Below are 17,500 nucleotides of genomic sequence, written 5' to 3'. Positions count from 1 at the left end.
AGGGGCACAGAGAGAGAGAGGGGCACACAGAGAGAGAGAGAGAGGGGCACACAGAGAGAGAGAGAGGGGCACACAGAGAGAGAGAGAGAGGGGCACACAGAGAGAGAGAGAGGGGCACACAGAGAGAGAGAGGGGCACACAGAGAGAGAGAGAGGGGGACACACAGAGAGAGAGAGGGGGACACAGAGAGAGAGAGGGGGACACAGAGAGAGAGAGGGGGACACAGAGAGAGAGAGGGGGACACAGAGAGAGAGAGAGAGGGACACAGAGAGAGAGAGAGGGACACAGAGAGAGAGAGGGGGACACAGAGAGAGAGAGAGAGGGGGACACAGAGAGAGAGAGAGAGGGGACACAGAGAGAGAGAGGGGACACAGAGAGAGAGAGAGAGGGGACAGAGAGAGAGAGGGGACAGAGAGAGAGAGGGGACAGAGAGAGAGAGAGGGACACAGAGAGAGAGAGAGAGACACACACAGAGAGAGACACAGAGAGAGAGAGAGACACAGAGAGAGACAGAGAGATATATATATATACACACACACATATATATATTATATATATACATACACACACATATACACGCACCACACACACAAATACATATACAAACACAAGGTGCAATTTTAGTATACTGGCACACATGCACTCTCTGCAGAGTGCATCCGTTTTATTAGGAGTCAAAACATCCAGTTCCTGCACTGTAATGCTGTACCCAATATTAGGCCAGCACACATAGCTCATACACAGGGCATGCTCTCTCTAATATATATCTCGGAGAGAGAGAGAGAGCGCGAGCAACAGAAATGTATTGTGGGCTACACTGCGAGCTAAACCTGTAGCTAGTACAATTAATTGGTGCATGTACACATTTATACTGCCAGTCTAATGTAAAGTGGAGTTGAACAGTGCACACCCATAGGAAGGTTGACAGCAAACAGCATACCCACACATCAGCAGAGTACCAAATATCTCCTCAGAACAGCCTAAGGGTCCAGAAAGTGTTGCTACTGTTCTTAATACAGATGCCCAGATATCCAATAAAGCTCCACAAATCTGTGGGACCTCAGAATACAAACTGGTAACCTCCAGTTATACCTCTGCACAGCACGCAAGCAAATCAGGTCAGGGTGCTCAAGCATCTTGTGAATCGGTTATCCTTAGCTGCTGTGCATCAACACCTTAAAGAACAGGCTGCTGCTTATGCTCATCTCTGACATATCATGGCCACAAGTTTTATATAGGAGACCTACTGCACAGAGGTATGCACACTGTGCTACTTCACAGATGCATGTCTGCTACCAACAATTAAGAAACCACACTGGAGGAGTAAGTCACAGGCTACCACTTCTGAAAGCGGCACTATTCTTCAAAGACATTTCTAATGCTATGACCGACTGCTAGTATCCACCAGATAAGCATGGTGCTAAAAGGCCAAGATTAGGCTCAATGTCCTTTCACACAGAAGCCTTGCTGGGCCCCATGATGGTTCATTCAGAAAAGATAACTGGTATGACTTACAGATGCTGACAACAGACACATGCATTACCAGTACAGGGGAAAACTGCAGGCATTGATATGATGGACCTGAGACACCACAACTCACAGTGCCTTCAATGGTATTGCAAGTGGACAGCATTACTTTTACTTGATGTTTAGGACTTTTGTTACTGGCAGGCTTTTGTCAAGGTAAATATAGCAAATGTGGGGGTTACTGTGCAGAGTTTCGATGTCATGTGGCTGCATTTTATAAATGCCAGCTACATTATGGTGATATTCTGCAAGTGTCTTAAGGAGTGGTGACATGCTACAACATACAAGAGTAATGGCACACTAAACACAGATGCACAAAAGTCAGCAGCTAAAAAATAACTTTACTAAGCACGTTCATCCTCCACACTGAAGTCCGATTATGAAGACAAACATTTCACTTGCCAATTTACTCAAGATCCACACGACAAAGGAAAAAAAATAACATTGGACATAAAATGCAATGAGAGTTCATAAGGTTATAAAAACTGCAACAGTTACAATTTCTCAGCCTCCTAGCTTTAAAGTTTTATACTAACTTTACCATTTAAAGCCATGTGCCCTATCGGCCTGTAACCTCAACTGCCATAATCCTTCCTTTTGTTTAACCAGATTTTTACAGTCTCCTTCCCCAATACCTTATAAACCTTTTCCAATCCCAAAAAATGAACTTTACTTAAGAATGTTCTGCAATGTATTTCTAAATAATGCAATGTTAGCATTTTGTCTCATCATACAAGTGCTCAATAAATCAATTTTCTGAACTTTCTCGTGATCATACCCACAATGTTTCAAAATTTCACATAATGCAATACATACTAGACCTCCAGTATCTCAAGTAAATCTTTTCTTAGTGTAAAAAGGTAAATTATGATACGATTAAAAAATATACCAACTGTTACACACTTATTGACAGATGCTACAAAACCCCCATGGAATGGTTCCATTATCCTAAAGTACAATGATTTGGGTAATTTTTGTACTATATACAATACAGGATCATAGCAAGTTACTAGGCTACTAGCCAAAAGTGTAGCCAATACATTAGCCCATGTTCCTACAAGTCAGCACCCAATGCCCCTGTCCAGCATGGACACAGGTGGAATCCCAGGGGTTGTATTTTCCATTTCCCATCCAGTCACCCAGGATACTAAGAGGGAAAGTACTCTGCTTGACATGGAGAGGGAGTGTATTCTCCAGATGGGGGAGTGAGACAAATCTGTCCTGCCAGCAAGCACATTGATGTTGCGGACCAAGTTGAGGTTTTGCGTGCAGATCACACGAGTTGAGTTTGGCCTGCAGATATGCATCAATTTTATCAAGGTGAAGTCAGAGATTGATCTGTATATGCCAGACATAGATCACCTCTGAGGAGTCTGTATGAGAGACTAAAGGGACAGGACTTTCAGCCTATCCATGTAGGATAGATTTTTGAAGCCCTGAATTCTCGTCAGGAACCCCTTTGGTCTCTCCAACTGCTGCATGTGCTTTGCGAGGAACATGCCGAAAGGGGAGTTATACTCAATGATGGGCCTGATAAGGGAGGAATAAAGGGAAGTTATGACTTCCTTGTTCCTGGAAGAAATATCCTTAGCAATGAGGTGTGCCATGTACAAAGCTCTCTGTACAAAAGGATGCAACAGGGTGCTCAAAAGTTAGATTGCCATCAACTTGGGTGCCCAGGTCCTTCACAACTGCTTGCGTGCTTAAGACCTGGTTATCAATGTGATAATTTGTGGAGACGTCATCCCCAAAGGGGGTGATTATGCATTTTTTTTTTTGGCATTTAGTTTGAGGCTGTGTCTCTGGCACCAGTGATTTGTCTGAATGAGAACCTCTTGTAGTATGTCTACACCACTAAAGGAGTTGGCAGCAGCCAACTTGCAGTCATCTGCAAACACAGTCAGCCATAGTCCTCTGGTTTTGGCTTGCACCTCAGAGAAGTATATCCCGAACAGCAGCCCCCCCCCCCCGATTGATCCATGGTGTACACTGCTCATTACAGGTTTACTACTTGAGGTTGTCTTCCCCAGTGAGTTCCATCAGTGAGCCAGTTAGCTACCCATCTGGTTACATACAGATTTATACCAAGTTGGGATAGTTTATTATGCCCGAATGGGGAACAGTGTCAAAGGCTTTGGCCAGGTCAAGGTAAATGGCATGCGCAGACTTCTCCTCATCCATGGCTTTGGTGACCGACTCAAAGAAGTTTACAAAATTTAAGGCATGATCTCCCCTTGACAAAACCAAACTGTGTGGGATCAAGCATTTGGAGGCTGCCAATGTCCTTGTTAATGTGGTCCATGATGATGTGTTCCATGGCATTGCAAACCAGGTTAGTTAGGCTGATAGAGGTTTTATAATTGCCTGAAATCGGTGGATGTTCTCCACTAGGCTGGGATGGAGCTGGTACTCAGGCTTAGGTTGAATAGGGTGGCTAAATGGTGCTGCGAGTTCCTGCCCGAGTTGATGCAGGACACAGCCTGGGATGTTACCAGGTCCCATGGAAGCTGCATTTTTAGCCTTTGAGGGGGCGGTAATAACTTGTTCCCTAGAGATAAGGGGATGGGTGAAGTTTTCACTGAACCTGTCTGCCGGCAGGTTGGCTATATCCATGGTATTTCTGTACGTGGTGTCTTTGACCATCAGTTCTCAGCAGATTTGGGCGTTTCCCCTTACAGTGTGGACATAATGTGACAGTATGATCGTCTTTAGTAGATGTGGCCAGTATGGAGTTGAAATTAGCTTTGGAGGATTTCATTAATACCCTTATTTGTCCGTTTAGGCCAACGAGAGACTGCTTTCAATTTGGCACCTGTTCCTTCTTGGTCTTTGGACAGCAATTTTTTTCCTTTTGTTGTAGAGTTTATTTATAGCTGATGTCGACCAGACAGGTTTACTCTGCCTTTAGGAGGAGGATTTTGTCCTGTCCAGTACTGCTGAATACATGCATTTACATAAATGTAAATATAGTACTTCGGTGCAGGTTTCGACATTAGTACCAGTTCCTACTGTTGGGAAGGGGGCTGTGAAGCTGTTTAGACAGTCCCCAACAGGAGGCTGTAATCAGCTTTGAAGAGATTTGTTTCGTTTAACCCTAGCTGGGGGGAAGACTTCAAAGGTGACCACTTTGTGGTCTGATCTTATCAGGGATGGTCCAAGGCACTCTGCATTGACTACATCAAGGAATCTTTGAGCTTTGTGTTCTGGCTTGAGTAGTTCTTCCAATCAGTGGTTGGGTAGTTAAAACTCGCCCAGGATCCAGGTATAGGGTTGAATCTTAATAAATTTGAGGAGGTCCAGATAGGAGACATTGGGGGCCTGTAGCCAACTATGATTTGAATAGGGGTCTTGTCAACTGTTAACTGCACCTGGAGCATCTCCTGTGCGTTTAACTGACTAGTCTGAAGGTGTGTAAATCTAATACATACTGAAAACCACCTCCTTTGGTTTTGTTGCCCTCAGTTTGGGGTCTGTATGTATAAGATGGGTAACCAGGCAAGGGTGGGGTGCTCTCCGCACCTTTGAACCAGGTTTCTGTGACTGCACAAATGTCAGCATCTTCCACGGTTAAAAATGCTTGCAATGAGTGAAGGTTCATGTTCAGACTCCTAGCTTTCACCAACATGATTTTTATTTTAAATTATGTTTGGATGAGAGATTCCCATTTTGGTAGTTTTGAGTTCAAGACATAGCCACTATGTGGAAGGAAAGAGCCTTTGCCAGGAGCCTGAAGCCCAAGGGAGACAGATGCAGGCCATCTCTGGCATAGCACAGTGGTCTGTCAATCATGTCTTCCCAGGCAGACAGGTACTGGATCCCCTTAGAATGACACCAGAAACTGAGCCAATTGTTAAAAGTTAATCATTTTTTGTTTGTATTGAGCATTCTGGGTGATGGTACAATGCTGATTAAGGCTAGAGACATACCTGCCTGGAGCACATGAACCAATATCTTTTACAGTTAATGAACCGTTAAGTCAGGTATACCTTTCCCAATAAATTGGAAAAACAAGCATAAAATGATACCAAGAGGTTGTTTCTAGCAGAAATACCAAATTATATTCTATAGTTCGGAGAGCAATCTTACTAGTTTATGCAAAGAGAGTACAAAAATTACAACAATTACTCTTACAGGATAATGGAACCCCTCCAAGTAGGAGTTCACACACCTAATCGATACACTCATAAAAGTACATTTTGTCATCCTAGTTTAATGTTTAACACAAAGACCAGATTTACTTGTGACAAAGCAATATTTACTAGACCTTCAGTTTGCAACTTGTGAAACATTTTGTGGGGCCCAGTTTGCTGCCTTCAACTTCTCAATACTTTCTTGTACAATCCTTTTCTTTTATGCATCCCATAGGTGTTCGCAAAGACATCACAGTACTGCAGTTGCAAATACTGTAAGTGGCTTTTACTTGTGTGCCATCTTCCTGAGACAAGTGTTAGCATGTGCAGCACAGCCTCTCTGAACTGCTTTATTTGTAGGAGTAGCAGTCAAGAGTTTACACTTTCAGTTCTCATGAGATCCCATCATTGTGGCACACATACATAGATATTCCAAGGCTATTGAGTCATACGGCCAACTATGCCTTTCCAGTACTCAAGGAGTGTAAGCCAGTCAGTCCGTCTGCCCGAGTAAATTTGGATACCCAGCCAGTCATCTTGGTTAAGATTTAAGTTAAGATTAACAGAAAATGTTGGTAATTATACTCCCTTAAATGACTCATGTAGTTCTATGCATGTGTTAGCTTGCACAGTTCATTGCACCTCATTTATACACCAAAGCATGTAGCCCACTTGCAAGCAGCACCCTCATCCTGCATATCTAAATTGCTGCCCATGTCACCACTTAGTGCTTCCAAACTGTACAAGTCCTGTCCAGGAGAGCTGCACATTTTTAGGAATCCAAGTTGTCCATTACTCATAACATTTTTCCATTGTTTTGAGATGAATGCTTGTCCAATGTCCTTTACTGTTACATTTCAGAAAATCTTATGCTTGGTTCAAGGGAACAAGATCAAAAGCCAAAAAATATGCATCCCTTTGGCAACAGAATTATATTACAAAATTACATTAAAAAATTGAGAAAAACATACCTGTGAAATCCATCCTTGAGAATTGTTCTGGTTACAGTAACTGATGCTGGCCAACTTTCATCAGGACAAGATGACAGTGCACCTGAAAAATCAGACGGTACATTAGTGTACTACATGCATCTCTAGCAGGCACCGCATTCACTCAAATCCAACCCCTTAAACTAGTCTTGGACTGCTGCTCTAAAGGAGTCAAAATGTCTTACTGAGAAACAGTGAAATACAAAGTACTCCAATCCATACTTGCCCTCCTGCCCTACAGACTCATTCCCCTTATCTTATTTGGTTACCTTAGTGTATTTCATATACATGACTAACAAAATGTGTGAGCACTAATGTGTATTTCCAGCAATTTATTCTAAAAAGTGCAAAAAGGTGATGTTATCAGCCAGTCAGCTCCACCCCCCTTACACTGCCCAGAGTTCTTTCATTTGACTGCAAAATATACAAATACAAGTAATCTGATTTTTAGTATCGACCATATGGAGAGTCAAATATGCATACACAGGCTGCAAAACGCACAGATATCTTCAGTATCTTTGTATTCAGACAATCTATGGGGGTTACAGCTTTTCAGTTTGATGAGGACACTAATATCATACCAATATGAATTAATTTGATCCACATACCAGAATTTATGTAGTTTATCTACATCAAATTAAAAAAGACTGAACACATTCGGGCTGCCACTAGAAATGCTCACTCACTGTAAGATAAGGGCATGCTTATGGGGACACTGAAAAATTCTGTATATAACACTGCCCAACATACATAATACTGCAAAGTTACATTTATAGTCTTCTCAACTATCAATTTGTAAAAACATAAGTTACACGCTTAAATTATCATTATTTAATCCAAATCACTTTGAATGTCAGCCACCAGACAACTCATCCTTCCAGCAGCTGCTCTCAAAGTGCACCCGTCCCCTAATGTCCCTTCAGAGTCTGCTGCTCAGAGTCCAGGAAGATGCAATAAGCAATGGTCTACTAGGCGCCCATCCCCTAATGTCTCCTCAGAGTTCGCTGCTCAAACAGTGAGTCCAGGCAGATGCAATAAGCAATGGTCTACTACGTCCATCAAAAAGAAACCTATAATTTGGTGAGGGAATGGTGGATTGGTTGTCAGTAGACTAGAAATAAAAATCCAGCATCATGTTGACAAACTAGATAAAATATCTATCATTAATGTAAGTGGACAACTTCTATTATTCCATCTGTCAAGCTTCAAATTAGGAGACAGATTTCCAAGCTACTTGCTTTCCTAGGTAAAGCATGAGTGGGATGCCCTGGAGGATAGTCACAAACAATAAAGATCTGGAGATGCCCAGGTTTACAAAACTTGAACTACATTACAGGCGTTTAAGTTGCTGCTGCACAACATGCCATAAATTGAGAAAAGTTTGAAGGCTGCAAAGATGGCCATGGATCTAGTGGAATCAACCTTCAGCTTTGTTATAGATTTACATACAAACATTACAGAGTTTGAAAAACTACTTGAACAAGGACATTCTGTTAGTGTCCCAGCTTGAAGGGTACATAAATAACTGACCATCTTTCCTGACTGCTTTTGTTTGGTGTAAATACAGTGGTCTGTGACCATCCAAGGCAAGGAGCAAGTGGCCCCCTCTGCTGGAACAGTTGGGGAGGTATTGGAAGATGTACAGTTTAAGACATCCCTGATGAAATATTACATACACAATATACATCATACATACATGATTACACACAGTACAGGGAGTCAATACAAAAAGGTCCAGTCCCTGATGTGGAAAAGTTTGTCTGCGCTTCTCATTTCCAAGTGTAGAGTTTGCACATAAGTTTGTGAGGCAGACAGAATATGGATTACTCTGCTGGAATTGGGGGAAAATATGGTTAGGTTGAATGTCCAGAACAGGCTTTGTGGACAACTGGGAAGACAGTTGTGGATCCAGAACCAGGGCTACTTCATGAGAAGCCTGAGCAAGGGGAATCTAATTTGCTTGATCCAAAAAGGAGAGTATGAGCATCACACAGAGAAATACAGATGGCAACTGACAGACCAAGGCATCCCTTATTGGCTATTCTTGTGGAGGGATGATGGAAAGTAATTGCTGCAATTGATGCTAATAGGAGGTGCAAACAGATCGCACCAAGGCTTTTCCTAGCAGTGAAATACTAAATGTACCAACCACTAGATTGAAGGACAATTCATGAGGCATCAAAATCTACTGGAAGAGCCTATCTGCATGGTACCTGGTCCATCCTGAAAGCCTTCCCAGCAACCCCAGGAAATGAGGCATCTGTAGTCAATCTGGCTTTGGGTAGGGGTTGAAAAAAGGGCATTCCTATTATGACTATGGAGTACATTAACTGCATTAAATGCTTCCTACAGACTAAGGAAAGAATGGGAATGCTGATTGTGTCTGATGAGTCTTGGCCATCACTTTTTTTAAAAAATAAGAGAGCGTCAGGAGGTCGGCAAGATAGAAAGGTCAAGACTGAGATTTAGTAACGAAAACCTAGTAGTTTGGACAATCGAGCACTTTGTGCCCAGATGGTTCTCTCAGAAAAATGAAGGCTTGGGAAGAGTCCATTTTTACATGTTGAATAAGGTGATAAAGAAAAAAGCATACACTATTTACAAACTGTTCCTGAAAGTCCTTGTTACAAGATTCAGTACCTTCAGTCCTATGCAATGAATATCAATGTGAATTTGCTCAACAGTGATAGGGAAAGTGTGCTCGACACATTCAGCTGTCAATAGACATTTATGTTGGGGGAGACCGTGAATGTTTATGACATTACTGCGGATAGTACTTAAAAACCATGTCTTGATAAAACTGATACTCTGTATCTTCAAAACACGAATTCAAATGAATACAGGGTCAAACAGGGATTCCGCTGTCTCAGTTATTAGTTCTTGTTGGCACATCACATTGCAAACAGTGAAAGGGATCATGGACTTTGCAAGGACCATAACAAAAACTTTTTTTGTGTATGCTGCATTAATCTTCATGGGATACCCAGAGATTTCATTTTACCACAGTTTCTTTGTGCTTCTTAAAATATCCGGACTTCATTCCAACATGAAAAATCATTTCTCAGCTGTGCCATTTAAAGGAAAAGCCCACCCTTTCCTACAATTTTAAACTTGACCCCGAGGCTGCTTTTCCCCCACATGTCAACAGCTCCTGGATTGCAGTCTTGGACAACTCAGGAAGTGTGTATGGGGAAGAGTTTGCAGTGCTCATAACATAGGAATACAAAATTACAAGCTTTACAAAAGCCTGGAATTTAGCTACCTTTTTAACTGAAAATGTGCGATAGCTATGAATAGCTTATACAACAAACTCAGAGAAAAATGTATATGATGGCCATTCGGGAATAAAATCAAGCATTCCTGCTATGAAAGGTGTGAGATGCCTGTGATTCACATTGTATCTCAATAGACTAGGCAGACAACATAATTTTAAGTCTAGCGTGGCTCTCATAAGGGGAACGTGAACTGGACTCTGGTAAGGGGACAAGAAAGCACCAGAACAAGGGCATGTGCCAGGCACAGTGTTGGAATGAAATGATAATCTGTTTCAATGAGGCCTATGTACAATACACATTGAAGCCTTCGACACAAAGGCATACCATGCACACAAGCACACCACAGACCAGTCACTTATGCTAGCTCTGGCACCAGTCAATGGTGCAAGACTCTACACCAGCAACCTCAAAACTGGCACTGAAGACAGACGAGCCTGTAGGTTTTGGAAGAAAATGGAGATTAGGGTCTACCTACAACATGGAAAGAGGATGAAGAGTCTTCACCAATGACATACCACGGGTAACTTGTAATGATCTTAGGAAAGGCTGTAATGAGATTACTACTCTGGGTGTCACAGCCTAATTTATCAGTTCTGCACTTCAGTTAACTGTACCACTAGATAAGAGCCATACTTTAATTCCACAACCTGGCATACTACTGTAGAAACAACAGCCTACTTTAGAAACAACATTTTCTTAGTTTTTGGATAAAATGCCACAGAAGAAAGGACCAGTTATAACCAGTGTGTTTTCTGGAAGAGGTTTGTGCTGGCAAACTCTGCCAAACCGGCATCAAGGCTTTGAACCCTCCCGACCAGAGTTTTCCTAGTATATAAAGATTCACAGCAGTCAGTTGTGATATTAAGTGTCAAAATGGTTAATTCATGACAAGTACACTTCCTGTTTCTTCCACAAACAGTAAAGGTAACTGTGGTGGTTGTCCTGTGATGACATTTTTTCAAAGACACTTGTGGTCCACTTCAACTGGGCAAAGTCCACCAACTAGGAAAGGGGGGGGGGAATAGAGATGGAGGGTTTTAACACAAACTTTATCAAAAAATATAAATCAAATCAGGACACCTAAAGAAAGGTAGGCTTGATATGAGACACACACACACACACACAAGGAAAGCTGGTGTTGGAATGCAGAGGTCCAGAAAGCCATCAAAAGAAAGGAGGAGTGCAGGGAGAACTAGGAGATAGAAGAGACTGACCAAGCTAGGAAGGACTACTGGGTTGGCTAACAAAAGAAGCTAAGAAGTTGCATCAAAGAATAGGGCATCAGAGGCACTCTACCAACTTCTGGAAAATGATCAGCAAGTCACTTAAGAAACTAAATCAGGTTGCAAGGCAAAGACAGAAAGATAAAGACAGACACCCTTGATAAGGGATGCCGACAACAACCTGCTCACAGTCCACAGGACATCAAAGGTAGATGAAAGTAAGAACAGCACTAAGGAAAATAAAGTCAGGGAAAGCAGCAGGCTCAGATGAGGTTGCAGCAGATATGATAAAGATGCTGGGTGAGATAGGGGAGAAATAGCCCTGAGGGCACTTGTAACTGTGGAGAGAAAGAGAGTATTCCAGATGACTGAGAATAAGCATACACATGCCAGTGTACAAGAACAAAGGGGATATCCACAACTCTGGGCAGTACAGAGGCATCAAACTCATCACATTGCATGAAAGTTCTGGAGAGGGTGATTGACAAATGGATACGCAGAATAGTAGAAAGTAAGATGGGAGATTAGCAGTTCAGATCTGGGTGCAGCACAACTGACCTGATGTTTGCAATGAGATAGTTACTTGAGAAACAGCTACAGAAGAGGAGAGTCTAAAATGGGCATTCCTAAGACTTGGAGAAAGCATACGACAAGGTCCCAAGAAATACGATCTGGGCATTACTGAGGTGGTTTGAAGTCCCATAAACATTGGTAGAATTAGTGCGGGCTATGTACAAGGACCCAATGACTCAAGTACAAAACAGTGCTCGGCCTCGTAGTGGGGTTTCCCAGTGGGAGCGTGAGTACACCAGGGTTCAGCTCCGAGCCCACTGCTGTTCGTACTGGATGATGGACTACATAAGTAAACAGGTTGGAGGGGAGAAAGTTGCTGTATGCAGACAATGAGGCATTAACAGGCAGACTGAGCAAGAACATGGAATGCAAAACTAAAGGCACGTGGGATGAAACTAAGCACAGATAAGAGTGGTAATGGCAGCAAATTGGGGAAATCAGAAGAAGCTAAGAACAAAGATACAAGGGAGAAAGTTGCTGTATGCAGACAATGAGGCATTAACAGGCAGACTGAGCAAGAACATGGGCAAAGGATAGGAGAATGGAATGCAAAACTAAAGGCACGTGGGATGAAACTAAGCACAGATAAGAGTGGTAATGGCAGCAAATTGGGGAAATCAGAAGAAGCTAAGAACAAAGATACAAGGGAAGACAGCGGAACAGGTAAACAGCTTCAAGTATCTGGGAGAGGTGGCTGAAAAAAAAAGGAAGTCTGCAGCCAAATGGCGCAGAATGTCAGGTATAGTCCGACATAAGAATGCCAAAGAAGATGAAAAGTAAGTGTACAAAGGCAGTGGTGCGACCAGTACTACTATATGGTACAGAAACCTGGGCATTAAAGGCAGAACGGTTGAGAAACCTAGAGATGATGGAAATGAAGTGCCCAACAAGGGTGGTAGGATGCACATTGCGGGACAGATGAAGTGAGGACATAAGAGCAGAAGCCAGAGTAGATCCAATGGCAGAAAGGATCAAAGAGAACAGATAACTGTGGTCTGGACACGTGCAAAAAAGCAGAAGACAATCTGGTGATGAGAATTTGGGACAGACAGGAACAAGGTACGAGGAAGCGAGGTCATCCAGCAAAGAGGTGGGAGGACTGCGTAAAAGAAGATGAGCGACAGTCAGGAATGAAATGTCGAAGGCAGGAGTGCAGCACTGAATCGAGAGAGTTGCAGACAGTTTACAAGATACCCTGACCCCATGTAGAAAAATGGAAAAAAAGGGGTCCAATGATAATGACCCATGAAGAAAATATGTAGGTAGGGTAAAGCCACTCAAGGACCACACAGGCCAACATATTATATGGAGCCATAAGTTGTGTTTCAACTTGGATCAGTTTCCAACTCTGATCAGTTTCCAACAAATTAAGATAAACAGGGACAACCTTAGGTGAACTAGCACCCTAGGTGTAGGGCTTCATTCCCCACTGCTGCCACCACAGCCTCTCTCATTATCCAGATTTCTTTTTATTTTGCTCTTCCGCTTTATCATGCATGTCTCACACACTAATTGGGTCATACTGTCCTGTAATGAAGGTTGAGAAAATAACTGAAGCCGAGAGTGCCTGCAAGGCCCCCAGAAACAAGGGAGGTCCTAGAAATACGAGCATACATTTTAAAAGTAACCACTACCATCCTTCAAATCAATGATGACCTGAAAAAACAAAAAAATCATGACAATAAGAAAGAGTTGCTTTTTGCCTTTTCCTGCATCCTCGCAACAGTACACAGCTTTGCAGTGCATACTGTGAAATTTAAATTATGCAATGGAGTTGCAGATATTCTGAGGTCCATTTTAGAGATGTTTTCCAACTTGTTGATCCGATGATGGCCTGCACAAAAACCAAAAGCAAGGAACAGAAGACATGTTTTGCTTTGACAAAAAAGACAAACATGTGGCGATACTCAGTTCAAACTTGCACTCCCACAAAATGACAGATGAAATCCTAAATGGCGAGAGTCATATTTCAAGTGGCTGCTGTCATACAGCATACCTGAGGGAGGAGACTGAAAGAGCACATACAATTTATCTAAAGCTACTTAAGCTGCTTCTTTAACTCCCCCCCCACCCCCCCCAAAAAAATAATCGCATGCATAGGACTGATTCTGTAAAGTGGAAAAACATAATGATCTCAGGAATGTATTACAAAGAAAGTAATACCTAAAGGTTTGCATCCATGGCGTTATCCTGCTGGACTTGTTAATGATTCCCCATACCACCAGGAATTGCTTGCCCTGTTTGATAGGCAGGGTGTTGACTTTTTACTTTCCTTAATTAATTTTTATAATACTGAAATTGTAAGTTTGAAAGAAGAACTTGAACAGCTTGAAATTAGTTTACAGGGGGATGCTGATTTTTTTAAGATATAAATATGACTACCCCCCTCCCCATAGTCTTTCAAACTCTATCAAAAGTTCAACATGACTGGTTCGGTTGCTTCTCCCAACGATACAGAAGACATTATTGTTCAAGAACATTTACCTGTTCACAGGAGTGAACGTATTAGAACAATGCTAACAATGTTAACGCACAAGGAAATAATCAACAAGGGGAATTATTAAATAACACTAAAGGGGAGCAGGGTTTTCAGAGGGTTGTGAACAGGTGGAACAACAACAATCGAACCAACAGGAATCAAGTGCAGAGGAGAAAACGAGGGAACCAACGGCGGAGATGACACCACCTACACCTGAAGGACCAAGTGTCCTTACATGCCAGCAAGGGGACTTCAAAATATACAATTATACTGCGTTAACAGTTGATCAACATTTGATTGTACCTGATAGGAGGGCTGATTTTGTTAAAATGGCAGTGGGCCTTAAACTATTTGTACGTAAGTTGAATTTAGCTTTCAATTTGGGGAACACACCCACACTCGTCTAGCATCTTTAACCCCCCCCCCCCCAGTTTACTGTGTACTGAATATTTTTGAGAAACTATGCGAAATTGATTTAAGGACAAGATTGGACTCCCATAAATATGCTAAAAAGGTGAATTGTAACATATCTAAAAGCGAGTCAGAATTCATTGCCCTACTGAATCAATGTAAAATTAAGGTCATGAAGCCGGATAAGGGTGGGGGTCTTGTCTTTATGGACAAATATCAGTATGAAAATAAGATGCTTGATCACTTACAGTCTGAAGCATATTCAAACGCTAGCCTAAATGAAGTCCATCTGGCATATAACAGAATCAGGGGTGTACTTTATGATCTGTTTTTAGAAGGCAGCATAGATATGGATACTTTTCATTTTCTTTCTATGCCAGCCCCAAGGACTCCAACTATTTTTGGGTCTCCGAAAATGCACAAATGTTTGGGAGATCCGCCTTTCAGGCCAATAGTGGATGGGAGAGGGTCCATCACCTACGCATGCGCAAAGTAGGTAGACAGTATTCTTAAATCCCTTATCCAGGATGAACCACAAATATGTAGGGACTCCTGGAGTTTTTTGGAGAATATTAATCAAATGGTTTACAACAAGGATTTTATCTTTCTGGTCATAGACGTTAAAGACTTCTATACGGTCATTCCCCAGCAATTGGGTATTGAATGGACCAGGAATTTTATGTTTTTTAAAAAAGCGGACAATACACAGATATATCTTGTAGAAACCTTATTGGTCTTGCTAATAAACTGTTTTTTAAAGGTCAATTTTTTCTCCAAAAAAACGGGATAGCTATGGGGTCCCCTTGTGGAAGTAGTTTCACAAACAGTGTAATGGCATTTTGAGAACGTAATTTACTGTTTAAGAATCCTATGTATCAACAATATGTTGCTTGGTACACTAGGTACCAAAACTGTTTTTTTATATGGAAAGGACACAAACCAGATACCTGCCTTCATAAATAGTATCTTACAGATGACTAATTTTCTTGAGTTTACACACACCATTGGAGTAGATGGAATTAACTTTCTTGATGTCAGGATTTGTCAAGATAAAGACAATAAAAAAATTTAAATCCATGATCTATAGGAAACCTACACATTCAAACAGTTATCTCCATTTTACTTGTAGCCACCCCTATCATCAAAAAAAGAGGGGTAGTGAAGGGGCAGTTTGTTAGAGCAGCCAGGATAATTTCTGAACAAGATTTTGTTTGCGAATGTGAAAGTATTAAAACGATGTTTTCTAATAGAGGATATCCAGATGGCTATAATTAAAAGGGAATCTGGACATTTTAAACATGTGGAAGAACAATGCTAAGGAAGGAGGAAATTCATATGAATAATACTAACACAATCATAAGTAAGTCTCCTAGTATAAGTTTCCTCTTTACATACTGCATAGATCATGAAGTTATTAAAGAAATTGTTAAGAATTGAAGTATTATTTTGGAAGATCATGCATTGTGTAAAATTATTGGCTCGCAATCTAAATTCACTTATACAAGAGATGTTAATCTCAAGAATCTAGTAGAGATGGGTAAAACCAAGAATAAAGTTGTAGGGATGGGTAAATGTGGTATGTGCCCACAACGTAAACATATCATGCCCGGTGAAAGAATAAAAATTAATGGGAAATATACCATCTGAATGGTAAATATAATTCCAAAACAAAAGGGGTTCTGTACGTGGCCCTGTGCGAGAACTTTCCCTCCTATATAGGTAAAACCGAAAGGATGTTAAGAAAAAGAATTTATAAACATCTGTAGGCTATAGGGAGGAGGGATTTAACCAGAGCTCTCGTTAGATACATAGTTGATCACTCATTTTCATTAGTGGTTGTTCATCAAGTTAAGAATGATACAAGAGGAGGTCCATGGCAGCTGCATCTAGAAGAACAAGAGGTGTTCTGGCAAATTAGAACATCTGCTTATCAGCCTCCAGGGCTTAATGAATACGCCTCTATTAAATGCGCTCTGAAATTAAAAGCATTATGTAGATAATTTAGCATAATGTTTTCTTGCCTTTTATCTTCTCAGATGACTAACAGGTTCTCAATTAAAGTGTTCAATAGAAAGTAATTAAAGGAAAATGTGTTAAAGTTTTATATTACATGCTAATATAATAATGTGCATATAAATATTTGAATATGATATATATTTAATCTTTTAATCAGTTTAAAGGTATAATTTTTAAGTTTTCATTCCTTGCTGGTAAATAACTTTCTGATGCTTATAACGAACTATGTCATGAATTTTGTCTAGTAAAGGAACTTGGACTTATTCATGCATATAATTACATTATGAGTATAGGTATAAGTTTTGATTAGTTTGAGTTTATATTTTACTTTAATACTCACATGTATATAACTAATATTGTGAGGTTTATTGAGTAGTAGTGGTTCAGCATTTTTTTGGTGTCTATAAGGTTATAGTTGAATACTTTTAAATGCCTATTTTAAATTTGCGTTTTAATTGATAAATTTGATAATTTGTTAATTTTTTTAGAATCAATTGTTACATGCCTAAAAGTATACATAAATAGGAAGCTGTGTGATTTTCAGTGTTTGTCTGAACCCTCCCGAAAGCGCTTATATTAAATAAACAGTCCGTGTCTAGCTGTATTAGTCAGTTTTCATTTTGGTTTTTAAATTTAATTTTTTCGTATTCATAATGATCTCAGTAATAGATTCCAGCATATTGCCCATAGAAAAGTTAGAAGTGAAACTGTGCAGCCCTCCGAGTGTTATACATATACACACACAAATTATACATACATATTATATATATATATATATATATATATATATATATATATATATATACACACACACACACACACACACACACACACACACACGTGTATGCAAGTGTGCCTATATATGTGTGTATGTGAA

General features: G+C 40.8%; 1 protein-coding gene across 4 annotated transcripts in view; it reads right to left on the bottom strand.

Moving 5' to 3' along the window:
* Positions 1-17,500, bottom strand: part of PIGX (phosphatidylinositol glycan anchor biosynthesis class X) — a 462,292-nt gene that overhangs the window by 399,533 nt on the left and 45,259 nt on the right. For all 4 annotated transcript variants that reach the window (XM_044070313.1, XM_044070318.1, XM_044070314.1 and 1 more), the window contains exon 2: positions 6,629-6,710. In XM_044070313.1, the coding sequence (XP_043926248.1) occupies positions 6,629-6,710 (82 nt within the window). The remainder of the gene's footprint in view (positions 1-6,628; positions 6,711-17,500) is intronic.

This window comes from Protopterus annectens, chromosome 4.part1 (assembly GCF_019279795.1).
Source record: "Protopterus annectens isolate FY-2018-M chromosome 4.part1, PAN1.0, whole genome shotgun sequence".
Taxonomy (NCBI): Eukaryota; Metazoa; Chordata; order Ceratodontiformes; family Protopteridae; genus Protopterus; species Protopterus annectens.
This window is presented reverse-complemented; position numbering and strand designations above follow the sequence as displayed.